The 16,420-nt window shown below is 38.3% G+C and overlaps 1 protein-coding gene across 11 annotated transcripts in view; it reads right to left on the bottom strand.

The window, feature by feature from the left end:
* Positions 1 to 16,420, bottom strand: part of KMT2C (lysine methyltransferase 2C) — a 189,860-nt gene that overhangs the window by 78,393 nt on the left and 95,047 nt on the right. For 10 of the 11 annotated variants that reach the window (XM_021555310.3, XM_021555312.3, XM_021555311.3 and 7 more), the window contains 7 exons: positions 10,778 to 10,940; positions 9,937 to 10,108; positions 7,098 to 7,212; positions 6,113 to 6,285; positions 5,143 to 5,303; positions 2,620 to 2,733; positions 303 to 1,018 (listed from right to left, as the gene is read on the bottom strand). In XM_021555310.3, the coding sequence (XP_021410985.2) occupies positions 303 to 1,018; positions 2,620 to 2,733; positions 5,143 to 5,303; positions 6,113 to 6,285; positions 7,098 to 7,212; positions 9,937 to 10,108; positions 10,778 to 10,940 (1,614 nt within the window). The remainder of the gene's footprint in view (positions 1 to 302; positions 1,019 to 2,619; positions 2,734 to 5,142; positions 5,304 to 6,112; positions 6,286 to 7,097; positions 7,213 to 9,936; positions 10,109 to 10,777; positions 10,941 to 16,420) is intronic. The other variant, XM_021555317.3, reaches the window with a different exon arrangement.

The raw sequence follows: 16,420 nt of genomic DNA, 5'->3' as shown, positions 1-16,420 counted from the left end.
AAATAAATGCATATCTGAAAAATATTAAAAGGTAATTTAAATAGCACGGCATTATGTCTATCTGCATTTGTAGCAGATGAAAAACACAACAAATTTTCTTCTAGTCTACTTTAACCATGAGCCGAAAGAAACTTCAATTCTCACCAGAGAAGCTTTATGATGGCTGACTTCTTTCTTATTTACCAGACCATTAATTCCTTGAAGAAATAAACTACACACTTAGGAGAATCAAAGAAACAGGTGGATTTGATGAGTTATACTGCAGTTTAATAAACACATAATGGAATAGTGCATGTGCTTACCTGTCTGGATCTGGGTCTTCCAGGGGAAAACTTGCGTTTGGTGATGGCCGGTTTTCCCATGCCGATTTTTGGAGTGACTGATATGTAGGTGGTTGGGAGAGCACTCCCAGCAGCTGGAGGCAGCACTGGGGGCTGACTGTGCTGCACATCTCGTGCAGAATGCAAGTCTAGAGAAACATCTGGTGAGGAAGACACGTTTGTCTTGTTTAGATTAAGTGATGGGGGAAGTGAGGGGCAAGTCTCAGCTGGTGGTTTTATGGGTTTGTCTCTGACTGGTGAACTATTTGCAACACCTCCATTTGAAGCAGTAATTTCTACTTCTAGAAGAGCTGGTGCTTCTGATTTCTCACGGGTTTCTTCCTTTTTTATTATTTCCAGTTGTTGTTCAACAGGGACAGAAATATCTCCTTTTCTTTCAGTCTCCAGAATTTCTGGTGTCACAGTCATGGTCTCAGGTACTGAAGACAGAGACCGAGAGTCTGCTGTGGACACTTCTGATACTTCCACACCACCCTGAGGCAGCTGTGTCTCTTCAGCTTGTTTGTCCAACTCCTGCTGTGCTACAGCTTGAACACCTTCTACCACTTCCATCATTTTCTCAGTCTGACTGTCACCAGATGCTGGTGTCTTTTTAGGAGACATTTCCATTTCAGCTAAATTGATTTCAACAGAGATTTCTGCTTCCAGTTGTTTGGTGTTTTCTCCTGGTGATATGCCTGTAATTAAGTACAACCACATTAAAGGCTCACTGTGAAAAAGAAAAAATCTTCTGGTGTTCTGGTCAACAAGTATACTTGGTACACATCATGCAGGCCAACATGTATCACTTTACATCAGTGAATTTAATATGCAGCTTAAAATATCCTTCATTAATATCTTTCTTTTTACCTATTTTTACAGTAGTCTATATTTTTAGTTCATTATTTTTCTTCCCTAAAAACACAGCAGAGTCAATTAAAAGAAAATAGGTCCAAGATTAATTTTTGAAGAACTGAACACACATTTCCAGGTAGGCAGCCAAAAATAATTTCTTCTTTTTAATTTCTGTGTGTTGAAGATGCATGCTACCATAAATTAATGTATTTTAAGCTACTGTCACAACATTTCCAAAAACCAAGAAGAAAAGGAGAACTACAAATAAAAATATTTTCCTCCTAAAAGTCTTTCAGACTTTAGGAAATCAAATGAAATAGAAACAGCTGCTGCTGGTTTAACTTAATTTAGCAATATATTATGAATTTCTTTCAAAAAGATTTATCTAGCCCTCCCTTGAACCAAATCAAGCACCTTTTATCCATAACTTTCTTCATCAAGGAGTTCCAGAGTTTTTGTTCCACGCTGTAAAGAAACACACTCTTTGCTCTGAATTTGGCTTCTCACACCTTCCTTTGATGGGCCCTGATTCTCTTAGAGGCTACTTACTTTCTATTACACTTGGACTCTTCTTAACTCACACTGCTGTAACTTCCTCAACCACTAAGATCGTAGACAGCATTTTATTCTGAATATTTCTTTGCAGTTTAAATCATGGCCCTTTTACCACAGGCTGTGAGGCACAACTGAGTGATCACAGCTAATCTGAAAAGTTGGGAGTTTTTTTTTTACTTTGTATTTAAACACAAGTTTCTCGTCTCCCCTAATAGCAACCATCTTCCATCATCATCTGGGACTGAATGGGACACACTGCCAAGTTCTTTACCCTTGATATTGGTCACTAACACACCTAGAGATTCTGACCCTTCTTTAGCTGCTCCTCCCTGTGCATTTGGTAAGATGCAGTTTCTTCCAAAACAGAAATGATCAGCTGCTGCAACCCTGTCAAAGATCATCTTTTACTCACAAAGGGAAAAAAAAAAAAACCAAAAACAAACCAGAACAAAACAAACACCCAGAAAATCCTTAACCAAGTGCCTGTGGAGTTACAACCATAAAACACATAAGAAAAAGTGTGAGTGACCGTATTTGCACAGTAACAAGTCATTGGGTTTTATCACAAACTTCCAGCATACAAAGCATTCAACTATTTTTCCAGCTTGGAAAAAGGCATTCCTAACAAGAAAGTAAAACAAACATACAAAAGTAAAGCAACACAAATATTCTGAAGACACTCTTCACCTTCAGTAAAACACTTATCAAGCAAAGAAGTTATTACTCTTGCTTGAGAGCTCAGATAGTACTGTTACAATATGTCTCCTGCTTTTTGGGTGCCTTTTCCCCTTGCATTTATAAAGCACTAAAAATTTACTGACTGGAAGAAGGTTCTGGTTCTGAAGGGTTCTGAATTGGTATTTTCTCAGACTGCAAAACTCTTTCTTACCTTCTGTAACACACCCAACAGCTGATTCCTGATCAGGGCCATCACCTGTAATGGGTTGTTCCTGAAATGCCATAGCCTCTCCACCACTTTCCATTTCCATTTCATTTGTACAAGCTTAAGGAGAAGCAAAACAGTTATTAAAATTGCTGTGTTTATTCTACTACTTTGGCATCAGCAACTCCTGTCACTATTTGACCTTTTGGCTCAAGAGACACTGATATTTAATGATGACAGGATTTAGGACAAGTCAGGTCAGTGAGAAGGTTAAGGAGACTACACAGTACTCCTTAAAAATTAAGAACATTTTACTCATTAACCTTAACTCTGAAGCTTTCAGATGTCTGTAAGGCAATTACATACACCTAATAGTGAAAATATGCACCCAGTCACAGACTTCTGCACAGCCTGAGCAATACAAGATAGAATTTTCTTAAATTCCAAGTCTGTAAAATTCAATAGAACTGGCAGCATGAAAGCTTCAAATTTGTATACAAATACAGTGGATTATGGCACAGATATGAAGTTCCATCTACCATCAGCACTGGGAACACTGATTTTCACCTTATGTGTTCGACAACATGAAAACTGAATTTTGCCACTTTAGAACTAGGATATCTTTATCTTTGCATGGAAAAAGGCACAACTGAGTGTTTTTTTAGCTGACAGGATCATTACAGGGCACAGAAACAGGAAATTCCCCCCTCCCACCCCCCACCTTGTGTGAAAACTTTTTCAGTTAAGGAAATTCATTAATATGAAGTATGGAAAACAAAGTATATAACAAGCATTAACTTGAAGAGAACTGATCCTCCATGGATGTTAGCACAAAGGAAAGGGAAACAGACATAGCTTCCTGCATCAAGAAAGACTTTTTTAAGTTCAAAAAGCCCACAACTATTAGATGATACTACTTTTAGCACCCTAAAAGCTGCTCTCAGACTCTGTCAACTTTAAAGCGATATTTTAACTTCAAGAAAATGATCATTTAGATTGGCTCCAAATCTGATTTTAAAGTACAGATGTGTTCTCCTGGGTATAAAATCCTGCATGATTCTACTGATGTAATAGCTCCAGATTACTCCTAGCACATGAGATGACAGTCCTGTTCTTCCCTGGGGACAAGAGCATGCTTGTCAATGTTTCTACTACCTAGAAATCCTAACAGAAGCATTGTGCAATTGCTTAAAACTTCAGATTAACCTGCTACTTACTCAAAAGTGTTTTTTGTAGGAGACCGGGAGCTGTGACAATGTATGTTTTGTTTTGGATATCTTCAAAATGCTCCAAGAACACTGCCTGGGAGTCCAGAGCCTCTCCTAAGCTTTCAGAAAGGAAATGATCTGCAAAGGCTGAAGTGGCCACTCTTCCTAACCTGGTGTTCACTGACAGAGTGAAGTAATTTAGAGACATTTCCCTCCTGTCACTGCCCTTCCTCCAGGAGCACCTCTTCCATCATGTCTTTACTGCTCACAAAAGGTAATGTACAGGCTAACATTAAAGGGATGACTTGTTTATATAAAACATCCGTTTGAACACAAACATTAGAGTTTTGCTGTAGCTCAACACTTCCCCTTTCCTGCCAAAATTTACTAGGCCTCGAAAACCACAGATACTTATGGAAGACAAAAGATCAGTGCACAAGGACTGCTGCAAGCCCAAAAATTACACATGGCAGTGGCTGTGCAGTTAATCTGTTACATTTTACCTTGCTTCTGAATTTAACCACAGATGTGCTTCTCCAGGGAAATTCAGCCTGAGTGCTACCCAACAGAGCACGTGGTGTGAAATACTCAAAAGCATTTAGTTTTGAGTTCATAACACAGCTCTTGTGGATGACCCACGGGGCTCAGATCAGCAGATCCAAGTTCTCCCTGTGCTTCCTCCTTACTGTTACTGACTTATTTTTTAAAACATACTTCAAACTTCTCCACAACTTTCCATCTTCTGCATGATTTGTCTACTTAAAATAAGAATGTCTCAGAAACAAGATGACTGATTATATATTGCTTTGAAAAAGGAAAACCTATTAAAAGCTGTCTAGTTAAATAAACACGTGTCCCTTGAATACAGTCCAGCTCCCACTGCTCTGTCCTTCTTGGATGAAGTGAGGAGAACAGGCACTATGACACTGACCAGCAGCTAGAGAGAAACAGGAGAACTGAATGTCTCCAAAAATATCTACCAGGCACAAACGAGTGAAACAGCCAGCCTGTCACATGCATACATTTATGAACTGTACCACATCCAAAATAAATCAGTGAAGTTTACAGCTACAGGCTGAGAGGCTGGAGCTGGAAGGTTGAGAGCCACAATTATGGTGCTCACGAGCCCATGTTTGTATCCAGGATCCTGAAGCCAGAAAGAGAAGCCACCCATGGAGTGCCTGAGCAGCTCCTGTTAGATAGAGGAAGGGATGAACCTCACAGAGTAAAATCTGAGTGTCTGGCTCACAAGACTTGGTGAGATTACAGATATTACATCTGATGTTAGCATTTCAGAACTTTGAAGTTTAAGTTTCATTACCTGTTATACTGTCAGGTTCAGGAATGAGTTCAGAAGTGTTCATTACATCACATGACTGAGTCTGATCCCCTTCTCCTTGTCTACAAAGAGTGCAGATGTAGTCTTTCAATTGAGACTCCAATTCACTACCTGGAGATCTGTCACAATCTATGTGAATCCATCTGGGGAGATTAATTTATTGTGATTTAATTTATTTGTCTGTGATTTTAGTAATGAAAATATAAAGCACCATAGTAAAAATCCATTAAAAATAGCACTATTTCTCCTTCTTATGGGGAAACAGAGATTTTCAACCAATGCTTGATTATGGAGAACTTTACAGGAATAAGCATAATATGTCAGCATGTAAAAAAGAATGAACAAACTTAAAGACCTAAATTGTCCCTAAAGCCAATCAGACTCCACAAGATGTAGAGCACCATCATGATGCTGCAGAGTGAGATGCATTATTGAATACAAAATACAGCTTACAATCTTAAAATGTTCCAAATACTGTATTTTTATATACTGTAACTTTAGGGTTTTTTTAATTACTGAAATAGTAAAACATATAAAATTAAACAGAAAACATAAACTTGGAAATTTAAAAAAAAACCCAAAAACAAAAACAAAACAACAAAAACCAACCCAGATCACTGCAAACAAGAGTCTTCAAACTTTAGGACAATGATATTTTCAGTCTGCTTCCTCACAAAATACATTAAATTCAATAGGCAGCAGCAGCTTGCAGCAAGTAACTGCCAGGTACCATCAAGTAACTGCCAATTAATACTTATCTACTAAGATTAAAATAAAGCTACCCTGCTATTGTTCATTGTATTTAGGGATGAAGGATCAAGGACCTGCCCAAGATCCTGTGGCATTGTACATCAAACACATTGTACATCCTTCCCAGAAATCCATCCATGTCACACAGCTCATCATAAGCTTTATGCATTTTAGTACAAATTAACAAAAGCTGGATACTCACCTTTTGCACATGTGACAATGCAACATATCTTTCTGGAAGTCTTGGAGGCACAGTTTTTCACAGAAAGGACAAGATAAGTTGTCTTGCTGTTGGTAACAACTGTCACATACCAAACAATTATGGTGCCACTGACAACTTGTTCGTGTGCCACACTCAGCACATACTCTACAGTTCTAGAGATCACAAGAATTTAGTAGTTAATTATGGTATTTCACAATGTGATAGAACTGCCATAAACTGACATTTTTCTGGTTTGAATTAAATTTAACAGCTTTTGTCCTTGATAACACAAAGTTATCCAAGATCTCAAAACAGAGCATGAATAACCTGCACAAAAGCAAGAAGTTGCCTGACACTACTCCCTGACTTGAAAGGAGTATTTCTTATTTATTTCTTTTTTATTGCTACTCTCAGTTATCTTATGACTGCCACAAACTGATGTAACATTACATACATCTCGTATACAAGGACTTCCCACTGCAATCACTTAGAAAATTACTGATAAAACAACAAATTCATCCTGCCTTCCTCAAATGCAAAGGTTTTGCATTTGAGGAAGGCAGGAGGAATCCACAAGCTGCAGAATTGTTTTCATAAGCAAGGAGTTGAATATCAGGAGATTTCAAGTATGGATTACATATACCACTATATAGCTTTGAGTTTACATTTTTGTTCCCATTGTATCATGAGAGCAGCTGTTATTAACTGCAGGTTATCCACTGCACCTGGATCCTACACTTCTCTTTTCCCTATGCAGGCTAATTTACTGTCCTACATAGGCTGCTTCAGCCACAGCATTGACAGCTCCCCCCACAGAGCAGCTATAGAGCCACAGGATTTACATCCAAGTGGGATTCCTTCAGAAATTACAAATTATATTAGACAGCAACAGCAATCCACAATACACCTGGAACAGCACAGTGTGGATAACAAAGTATGGGCTCTTATAAATGACTGGGAGTTACTCTGAAACCTTTCCACTTACTTTACATTTCCAACCATTTGTAGGTACAGCATCCATAACTGGCTGTAGACAGAACGTGTGGTAGCCTTTGTCACATGTATCACACACCAGCATCTTGTTGTCTTCCCCAGAGTGTCTAAGGAAAGTAACAAGTGATCAAAAATTACTTCAATAAGCAGCAACAAAATACCTGTTTAAAGAAAAGTCTAAACAGGAGGACACAGGTGTGCACATAAAAATATACAAACACTACTTACAAGTATCTCCAGAGACAATGCCTTCAAATTTATTTTTAAATACGAGTGCAGACCATGTTTATTCACCAACAGCTGAGCCTGAGCAACCATTCTGAATACTAGATATTGGCCCACTTTCACTTACACATGTGATGTGTAAGTGATGGCCCTTCTGTACTGAAATCAGTTCAAAATCTGCAATATACATTTTATTTCTTTCTAAAGAAAACATCCAATCGTACTTGTTTCTGCAGTCAGACTGTAATTTTTCCAAAGGAAAAAATAATTCATCAACTCTGACTATCAGAGTTCCTATAATGTCAGACAATACGACTGCAAGAGCAAAACAAACATTAAAGGAAGAGATTTCAATTTTACTACAATGACGTATTACAGAGCTCCAACACAGATCCCAGCGATAAAATAAATTTGCTAAGAACAAGACAAATAGTTTGGTAATATCTAAAGGCATTGTGTTCTGCCTTAGTTTAAATAAATTAATGCAGTAAGCAAACATGCAACAAGATTTGCCTAGATAAAGCCTTTCATTATACATGCTAGATACTACCTCATTACCTGGGAGACCTAGTACTTTAAAAAGTCCTCTCTCTGCATGAAGATATGCTTAAAATGCTGCTCTTCCAATAATGGTGAAGAACTGCTGTACTTAAATAATTACTAAATCAAAGAATGGTTTGGGTTGGAAGGGACCTTAAAGATCACCCAGTTCCATCGGCAGTGCCAACTCCCACTAGACCAGGTTGCTCAAAGCCCATCCAGGCCTTGAACATTTCCAGGATGAGGCATCCACAGCTTCTCCAGGCAATCTGTTCTGAGTGTCCTTCTGCCCAGCTTGTACTCGTGGTGCTTGAGATTGCCTCATCCAGGTGTAGAATGTTGCACTTGGCTGTGTTGAAGTTCATGAGGGTCACACAGCCCCACCTCTCCAGCCTGCCCAGGTCCCTGTGGATGGTGTCCTATCTCTTCAGCATCAACCGCCCCACACAGCTTGGTGTTGCTGGCAAAATTGCTGAGGGTGCCCACTGCCCATGTCACAACAAAGATGTTTATAACAGCACCAGCCCCAGTTCCAGCCCCTGATGAACACTCATCACTTGAGTCCTTGATCCCAACTCTTGAATCCACTGAGTGCTCCATTGTCAAATCCATTTCTCTACAGTTTTGAGGCAAGGATACTGTGTTGGACAGTGCTGAACACTTTCCAGAGTCCAGGTAGGTGAAATCAGTTGCTCTTCCTCCACAAATTCTGTAAACCCATCACAGCAAGCACCAAATTTTTCAGGCACTGTCTGCCCTCAGTGAAGTAATGGTGTCTGTCACCATTGTCTCCTTATATCCCATGTGTCTCAGCACAGTTTCCAGGAGGATCTGCTCCATGAACTTGGTAAGCAGGGAGGTGAGATTGACTGGTTCCCCCATCTTCCTTATTTCCCTTTGTAAAAATGGGGTCCATTTTTCTCCTTTTTTCAGTCAGTGGGAACTTCACCAGGCTGCCAAAACTTCTCAAATATGATGGATGGTGGCTTAGCCACTTCAACCACCAGGTCCCTCAGAACCCATGGACATATCTCACATGGTCCCATGGACTGGGTGTGAACATACCACATTTTCTCTGTTTTTCCACTAAAGAGAAGATTTGTTAGCAGATGCTGTAATTACTCAGTATAACATTTTCAGGGACACTTTTCAGAATGTGCTTCCCTATTCTAGCTTCACTGCTGAGATTTGCTATCTGCTGTGTGTGATCAGGGAACACCCTTCTTTTGAAGTGGGTTGAGTGAATGCTAGCCAATAGCAAGTGTTCTGCCTAGAAAACAGGAAAGCACTGACTGATCAGATACATAAGGCAGAAGTAGAGTGTTTTTTTCCCTTCATACTGTCCCAGCTGATCTAACTGGAGCTGAAAAAAACTAATTTATTTTTCAGTACGTCCTTTATAAAACACAAGCAAGCAAAAGAGCCCATCAGATTAAGTTATAAGAGAACAAGCCCACAAGCAGTCAGAATTTTCTAAGTGAACCCTTACAGTGCCACAGCAACTAAGTTTCATTGTCTTTGTCTGGTGCAGCTACTCAGTCAGGGTCACTGATGTCACTTTGTTTCTTTGCTGAACTAAGGCACGGTTTTGTTTTCATAATGACTCTTCATCTGCCTCTGAAAGACATTATATGAGAGGGCCTAATACAGGAGACCTGCCCAGAGTGTAACTACAGACACAACTGAACTGTCAGCTGAGTAAAAGCACAGATTCTCAGACTGTGAAGGCACTATATTAAAATTATTTATTTGGTAAATTTGAGAAAAATCCTCCTGAATATACAAGAAAGGAAAAAAATCAGAATGTTTTGCTGCTTTCCAGAGCCTGCCAAATAATGGTAACTCTAGGGGTAAAACACACAGGACTTCAGCTCAGCTCTTTTAGAACAAAGCTTCCAATACAAGGGTTTGCTCAGCTACTTAATACAGCATCATGACAGAAAAAATGGGCAAATAATCTACACTTTTTGGAAAAAAAACCCAAATAGTTAATGAAATACGCATTTCAAAACCACAGCACATAAATCTCACACCATCCTCCTCCATGTCCTGTATGTCTCACTTACTTGCAGTTCTGGCACACTTTGCAGTCAGGACACTGCCAACCTGCTCTTTTTAAAGGTGTGACTTGAATGTCCAGACACATCCCATGGTAGTGCTGGCCACAGGTAGTACAAAAAAGTTGATCTAAGAGGTCTCCAGGGCTGTCGCACACTGCACAATTTGCTTCTTCCTTTGCTAAAAATTAATGGTTTTTTCAATTATTATTTTGTTCAAAATTATGAACGATTCAACAAACCCAAAAATTACTTAGTAGTTCTCATGCACACAAAACTTGACCATTCTTATGAAATTCAAATTTAATTAATATATTTAATAGCTACTACTTTAATTCAATTTTCTTAACTAATCTTCTCATAACAAAAGTAAATTCATTTTAAACCTTTATGAAGTTTTACAAAAGAAACAGTTTTATTCTCCTCAAGATAAAGCTGAGAGCTTTGGAACCAACTACTTTGTGGAACAAGTAGAAAATAAACAAACCTAAATCTAACAGACCTACATCTGTCATTTAGCTGAAGTGTTTGCAAGAAGGTTGTCCTAACTTGTGTTAGGACAAGCAAGTCTATCAGTTTGAATTAAAACCTGACAGAATACAAGCCTTACCAGTAAACCTCTTCCTTGTTCTGTCATTAAAAGAAAAATACTTTGCTGCGCAGGACTGCTGGTCTTTAAAACCAGAAGAGTATGAACTCACATCTTTTTTATCCCTGAACACACATGAATTCTTGGGTATGTGAACTGTGACAGTGCATCTAAACAAATGCATTCCTAAGCTGATCTTATGACAGTGCAGTTTTCATAAAACCTGGTACTAATTGTGTAATTTGAACATTGTGTACTTACATCTTTCAGGAGCCTGATCAATGTGGTCTGGACAAAGGAGGGACAAGTTACTGAAATCCTGAAATGTGCCTGCTCCAGCAGCACAGGGGTAATGGTACATCTGGGTACATTTCTCTTCACAGCATTTGATAGTGGCTCCAAGGTGCTTACAAAATGCACATCGCTGAAAAACAAACAGAACAAGTCATTTAAAAATTCCTTTTTCTTGTAATTTTTTAGGCAGATCTGTTCCCTCCCTTCATTTAGCAGATGAACATCCTGGCCAGTAGGAGGTACTGAATACTGAGAAGCAAACTAGTGGGTAGGGTTGCCTTTCAGTGGCACTCCCAAACACAGTGTGCTCTAAACACACTCTGACAATTGAGATTCTTCTTGTCACAGGAAAGAATTTTCATTCTGTGTTATCTAACTTCAGCTATGCCTTCAGTGATGGGGCTTGGAGACTTATATCTGAAAAAAAAGGCAGATGAGACCATGCTGTCAATAGGTTATGACTAAAAACCACATGGCTCTGGAAGCTGTAATGTAAAACCACAGACACTGTAATCAGAAACGCAAATGGAACTCAAGTATGATGTTCTCCCAAAAATCTTACTGGCATTATACAATTCTCTCTGGGACGATAATGCATTACATAACCTTGCACTTTCTTCTCATCTTGCCTTTCAAGAGTACACAAATATCACCACTAAACTTTGAGAAGTCATAAATAAGCACGATTATTATTAGACACCAGAGAACTAATTTCTCAGAAAGAACTACGCAATGATCCTCCAGTCTGCCACTCAAGAGAGAGCAGAGTCTATCAGTCTGCTTGCAAAAAATCACCCACACCTTTCTGATTCAATTAATCAGTCTTTTTTCTTTCTCGGATTCATTACAGTCCCTGAAGAACTGTAACATCCTTTTGCACTTTTTCACCAAGGCAACAATTCTTTTTAAGGCACAGCACCGTAAGATTTTGAGTAAACTTAAGAAAAAACAGGTCAGTGGCTCACAGGAGGGCATACATAATACAGCAACAACTGAGCTCAGGGACTCTCATTTTTCACAATAAAAATACAACACTAACACTGGCATGTTTGATTACTAGCTGAAGTGTCAAGTAACATCCAAATATGAACATAAACCAAATCAAAGAAAAGTTATGTACTGTATCTGCTTAATTCTTAGAATACACACAATATTTATTACCATAATTCTTCTCTGTTTCAAAGGCTGGCATCAAATTAGGCATAAAATAGTGCTACGACAAGTCCAGAGATATCAAAACCAGCCCACATGAAAATACAAATCACAAAGCTGCCTGTGTCAACAGCTACCTTGATATTCTTTAAAACCAGATGAAATGAATGATCTTCAGAAAAATATCTGCCAGCACCACAACTCATGGATGAGAGACAGAAAAAATATTAGTGTATGCTAAACAGAACTACAGTGTAAAGACAGAAAATGCTCTGGCACAGAAATTAAAGGGGATCACCAAGGATAGTTTGTGTGCCAAGTTTGTGTGCTATGGTGCTTAGTCTGTCCTGTGATCTACAGGACCTCTCACCCCTACCCATGTCTAACACCTGCTGACGGCATGGGAAAGGTGCATCCTGTTACTTTACCAGCTGAAATGCAGAAGAGAGGGAACAAGATAAGCAAATGACATGGAGGTCCTGAAGGAGAGCAAGGCAGCAGCTATGGTAATTACATTAATGAACTGCCAACAAAACCAAAGTCATGCAAGAAACTCCTTTTAGGAAATAATACCTTCAGTGAGCACTTGCTGAGGATGCTGCACAATGTAAATCCTGAACTTAGATGTAAAACCATGAAAATACAGCCCAAAGCCTCCAACTTCAAGAACTGTAGCTCCCCACTGAGCCACACACAACCACTGCCTTCTTTTGTCCTTGATGTTCTGAAAACCTATGGAGACGGACCAGATTTAGCTAAGACTTTACTCTTACAGGCCACACTTTTTCCAAAGATTTTACTTGGGGAAAAAAAAAAAAAAATAGAAAGGAGAACTTGGAGGAGCTAAGGTCCAAAATGTATCCCTCAAAAAAGTATTCAACAAGACTTTGCTGGATCCCATCATTGACCCTTACTAATCAGGAAAAGAAAATTATGAAAGAACTGTAAAAGCACTTAAATAATTCAAAGCTTATTAAAAGCTAGGAATAATGAAATAAAATAGCAATATAAATGGCATTTTTAAATACCACATCTGTTTTTCAAAACCACCAATCAACCACGGTACATAGCAACGACAAAAATCAGTGTAACTTTTCCCAAATGCTCTATGACTAAATGAGAAAGTTATTGAAAATTAGCAAACTACAGGATTACTAAAAAACCTTGAAAAATGTTGATGTTAGTTTAAGGAACCACATAAAGATGCTGGAAGAAAAATGGAAGCCCAAGTTACATGTAATTGAACCCTTCAAACCCATCTGCTAAACTGCACTGGCAATGAAAAGCATTTGGCAGATAAGTGAAACACACTTTGAAAACAATGTGGTATGTATCATCTGAAGCAAATAAAAAGCAATATCAACATTTGCTGAATTTGTAAGAGAGATAAAGCAGTCTGAAGAAACTAATGCCCAAAGGGATTTTTTTGGCAGCAGATGTTGGTGAGAAGAGTTACTTTTCCAGCACTAGAAGCCAACACTCCTCTGAAGCCAGGCCCCATGCAATGACCCCAAAAGAACAGCAGAAATGTATTAAATTAAACAAAAATATTAAAAGCTCTGCTAAATAAAATCAGTAACAAATACTACTTTACTACTGCTAAAATATGGCACCATGACAGCAGGAGATGGAATGAAGCAGTAAATCATATTGCCCATGAGATGCATGCCCATATGAGGACAGTACCAGAGCCAGGGACAGTCTGGAGTCTCCAGTTTCATTAGTATAAGCACAAAATAAGGTGTTACGTGAAGGGGGTGGAAGCTGAATTTGAAGGGCAGGTATTGGAAAATGGTAATCTGTCAAGGCAAGACAAACACTGTTTTGTTTATGGATCAAATAATTTTACATTCCTGTTTTACAGGGAAAAAAAAGCAACTTTACAAGGTGTCAGAAAGCTGGAGAGATAGTTTATTACTTATTCATAGTAAACTCAAGGAAATAAACTAAAGCAGAACCACAGATTATTTTCCTACTCAGAAAGTCCTTCAGTGGTTACCAACTGTTCCCTTCAGCAAGTTCCTTGTGCACTTGCGCATTGCAAGAAAGCTCTGACTCCATCCCTTCTTGTGCTACTTCTTACTACTTTGACTTCCATCATTTAAAACTATCCACTCCTCTTTCTACTTGGCAATTTTTACTTTTTTGTTTTTTTAAATCTGCTTTTTCAGACAGAAAAGGAACGGATTTTTAAAAGCAAAAGCTATGACATCTTTAAAATTTGATTTTAAAATTCCCTTTATTTACTAATTCCACTGGCTCAAATATGACGTTGTTGTACAAATACAGTGGAAGAGGAAGAACTAAGTGAACCAACAGAAAACAAAACTTAATCAATCACCTTCTCTGTATTCTAGTTCTATGGGAGAACATCCTCCATGAAATAGTGCCAGAAACCACACAGAAGACTTCCAGGAAGACAAAAACTCAAAAACCTCCTTGCTACAACTGTAATTGCACCAAAACCAGCTGAACAAAAATGTTACTTCTGCCTTGTTCAGCTCAGTTGATGTCACAAATCCTACTGGTTTTACTGGAAACTCATGGCCAAAGTGGAAAATGGTGACAAGAGCAGCAGCTTTTTGTTTATGTATTTCTAACCTTCCTGCTGCACCATACTTCAGAGTACTCCAAAATCCTGTGCAAGTTCAAATTATAAAAAGATGCCTGTAAGACAATGTAAGAGTTTATCCAGATAGTACCAAGAACTAATCAGAGGTCATGTTTTATCATTATTTTATTGCCGTTAGAATTACTTTATAGAATTACTGTCTCATCAACCAGACAAGTAACAACCCTTGGAAGGCAGATATTAAAGATAGGCTAAAATACAGTCTTTGAGTAAGTACTTTGCAACATGGTTAGTGTCCTAAACCTCAATGTTACTCCTGTGAATTGCAAAATGTTCTTAAGCAAATGCCAAGTTTTTCACTGATGATGAACTTTTTCTTTAAAGAAGATCAGGTGACACAACCTATAAGAACAACAGGAACTTTTAATTTTATGATAGTGTACCAAAATACACACAAGCCATCTGTCCTTGGTTAAACAATTTAATGTATTACCTGTAAGAGCAAATTTCAAACAGTTTAGCTAGAGGAAAATGCTGTCACACAGACCTGTGACTGAAGAGAACTGGACCTTAACAACCTGTCATTAATGGGAGCATGAAGAAATTTTTACATAAACAGTGATTAATGAAGTATGTTCTCTGGTGATTCTGATAATCTTCATTGGTTACTCCATCATCTAGAAAAAGCTTTATACTGCTTGCAGACACTAATGGCCATTAGCACCTCTCATGTCAAATACCCTGGTTTAAGTACCATAAAGCACTAAAGAGCACAATGCATTAAGATGGCAACACAAAAACAATTAATGGCTTTAGACTAAACTACTGATTAGAAGCACTAAACAGAACACCTTTCCAGGAGTACTGGAAATTACCTCTAGCTTTTTAATTTTATATGACTCATGTCACAGAGTTGGAAATTACTTTAATTTATAACAAGCAAGTCAATCAGAGATCAGTTACTCTTCTTCCTCAAACCTTAACACAGTGACTCAACACATGCAATCAAGGTAGAAAGCAGAAGTCCCTTTAAGTGTGGAAATTTCAGACTCTCTACAAGTCACTAATTTGTTTCTCATTCATACCAGCTGCCTCTTTTTCACTTTCATTAAAGTACATTAAAAAAACTGTTGATATTCATGCATTTAAGAATTCAGAAAAAAAAAGCATTCAAGTTTTGGAGGGGTGTTTTTTGTAATAGTGGTGAATAGATTAAAAACTTGCAAGAACCAAGTTTGCTACATAAGATACCATTTTTTTATATGAAACCTGAAGTAGATAGAGGAAAACATGCAAAGTTTATGACACATGAATTCCTCTTCATATAACCTGAAATGTTCCCAAACCCAGTTTTTTCAGAAGCTCCACGGAAGGGTTTGGGTGCCTCAGAGCTGTGTTTTACTCATCATTACATAAGCTAGCAGAAAAACTGCATGGATATGATTTCCCTCACAGGCTCTCTTTCCTGCTTTTTTCACACTTTCCTGAAGAAAAAGGGTTTTTTTTTAATCACCTCCTCGCTTTCTGCAAAAGTTAGGATAATGTAAATGTTTTGAGTGAGGCTAAGCTTTTCTACAGCTATCAACCAGCTACTCCCTTAATTCCCATCTAATATCCACCATGGCAGAAGAGCACACATGAGCCTGTTGTTTAGTTAGACTGTCAACAACACGAAGGTCAATAATGTTTAATGCAATTTAAACTAGTGGTTATTAGGCTTCAGCATCAGCAACTCCAGGACAAACAAGGCAAGAACAAAAATCATCAGCTTTGGTTTGAGGCTGCTTTTTGGCAGGCTCAGAAAACAGACTATTGTGCCAGTTCCATTTGATTCATTTTCAGAAGGTCTTAAGAAGCGTTTGTAGACATTTCTTTGTGTTGGCAGA

This window comes from Lonchura striata, chromosome 1 (assembly GCF_046129695.1).
Source record: "Lonchura striata isolate bLonStr1 chromosome 1, bLonStr1.mat, whole genome shotgun sequence".
In the NCBI taxonomy this organism is placed as follows: Eukaryota; Metazoa; Chordata; class Aves; order Passeriformes; family Estrildidae; genus Lonchura; species Lonchura striata.
Note: the sequence above shows the minus strand (reverse complement) of the source record. Positions and strands in the feature narration are given on the sequence as shown.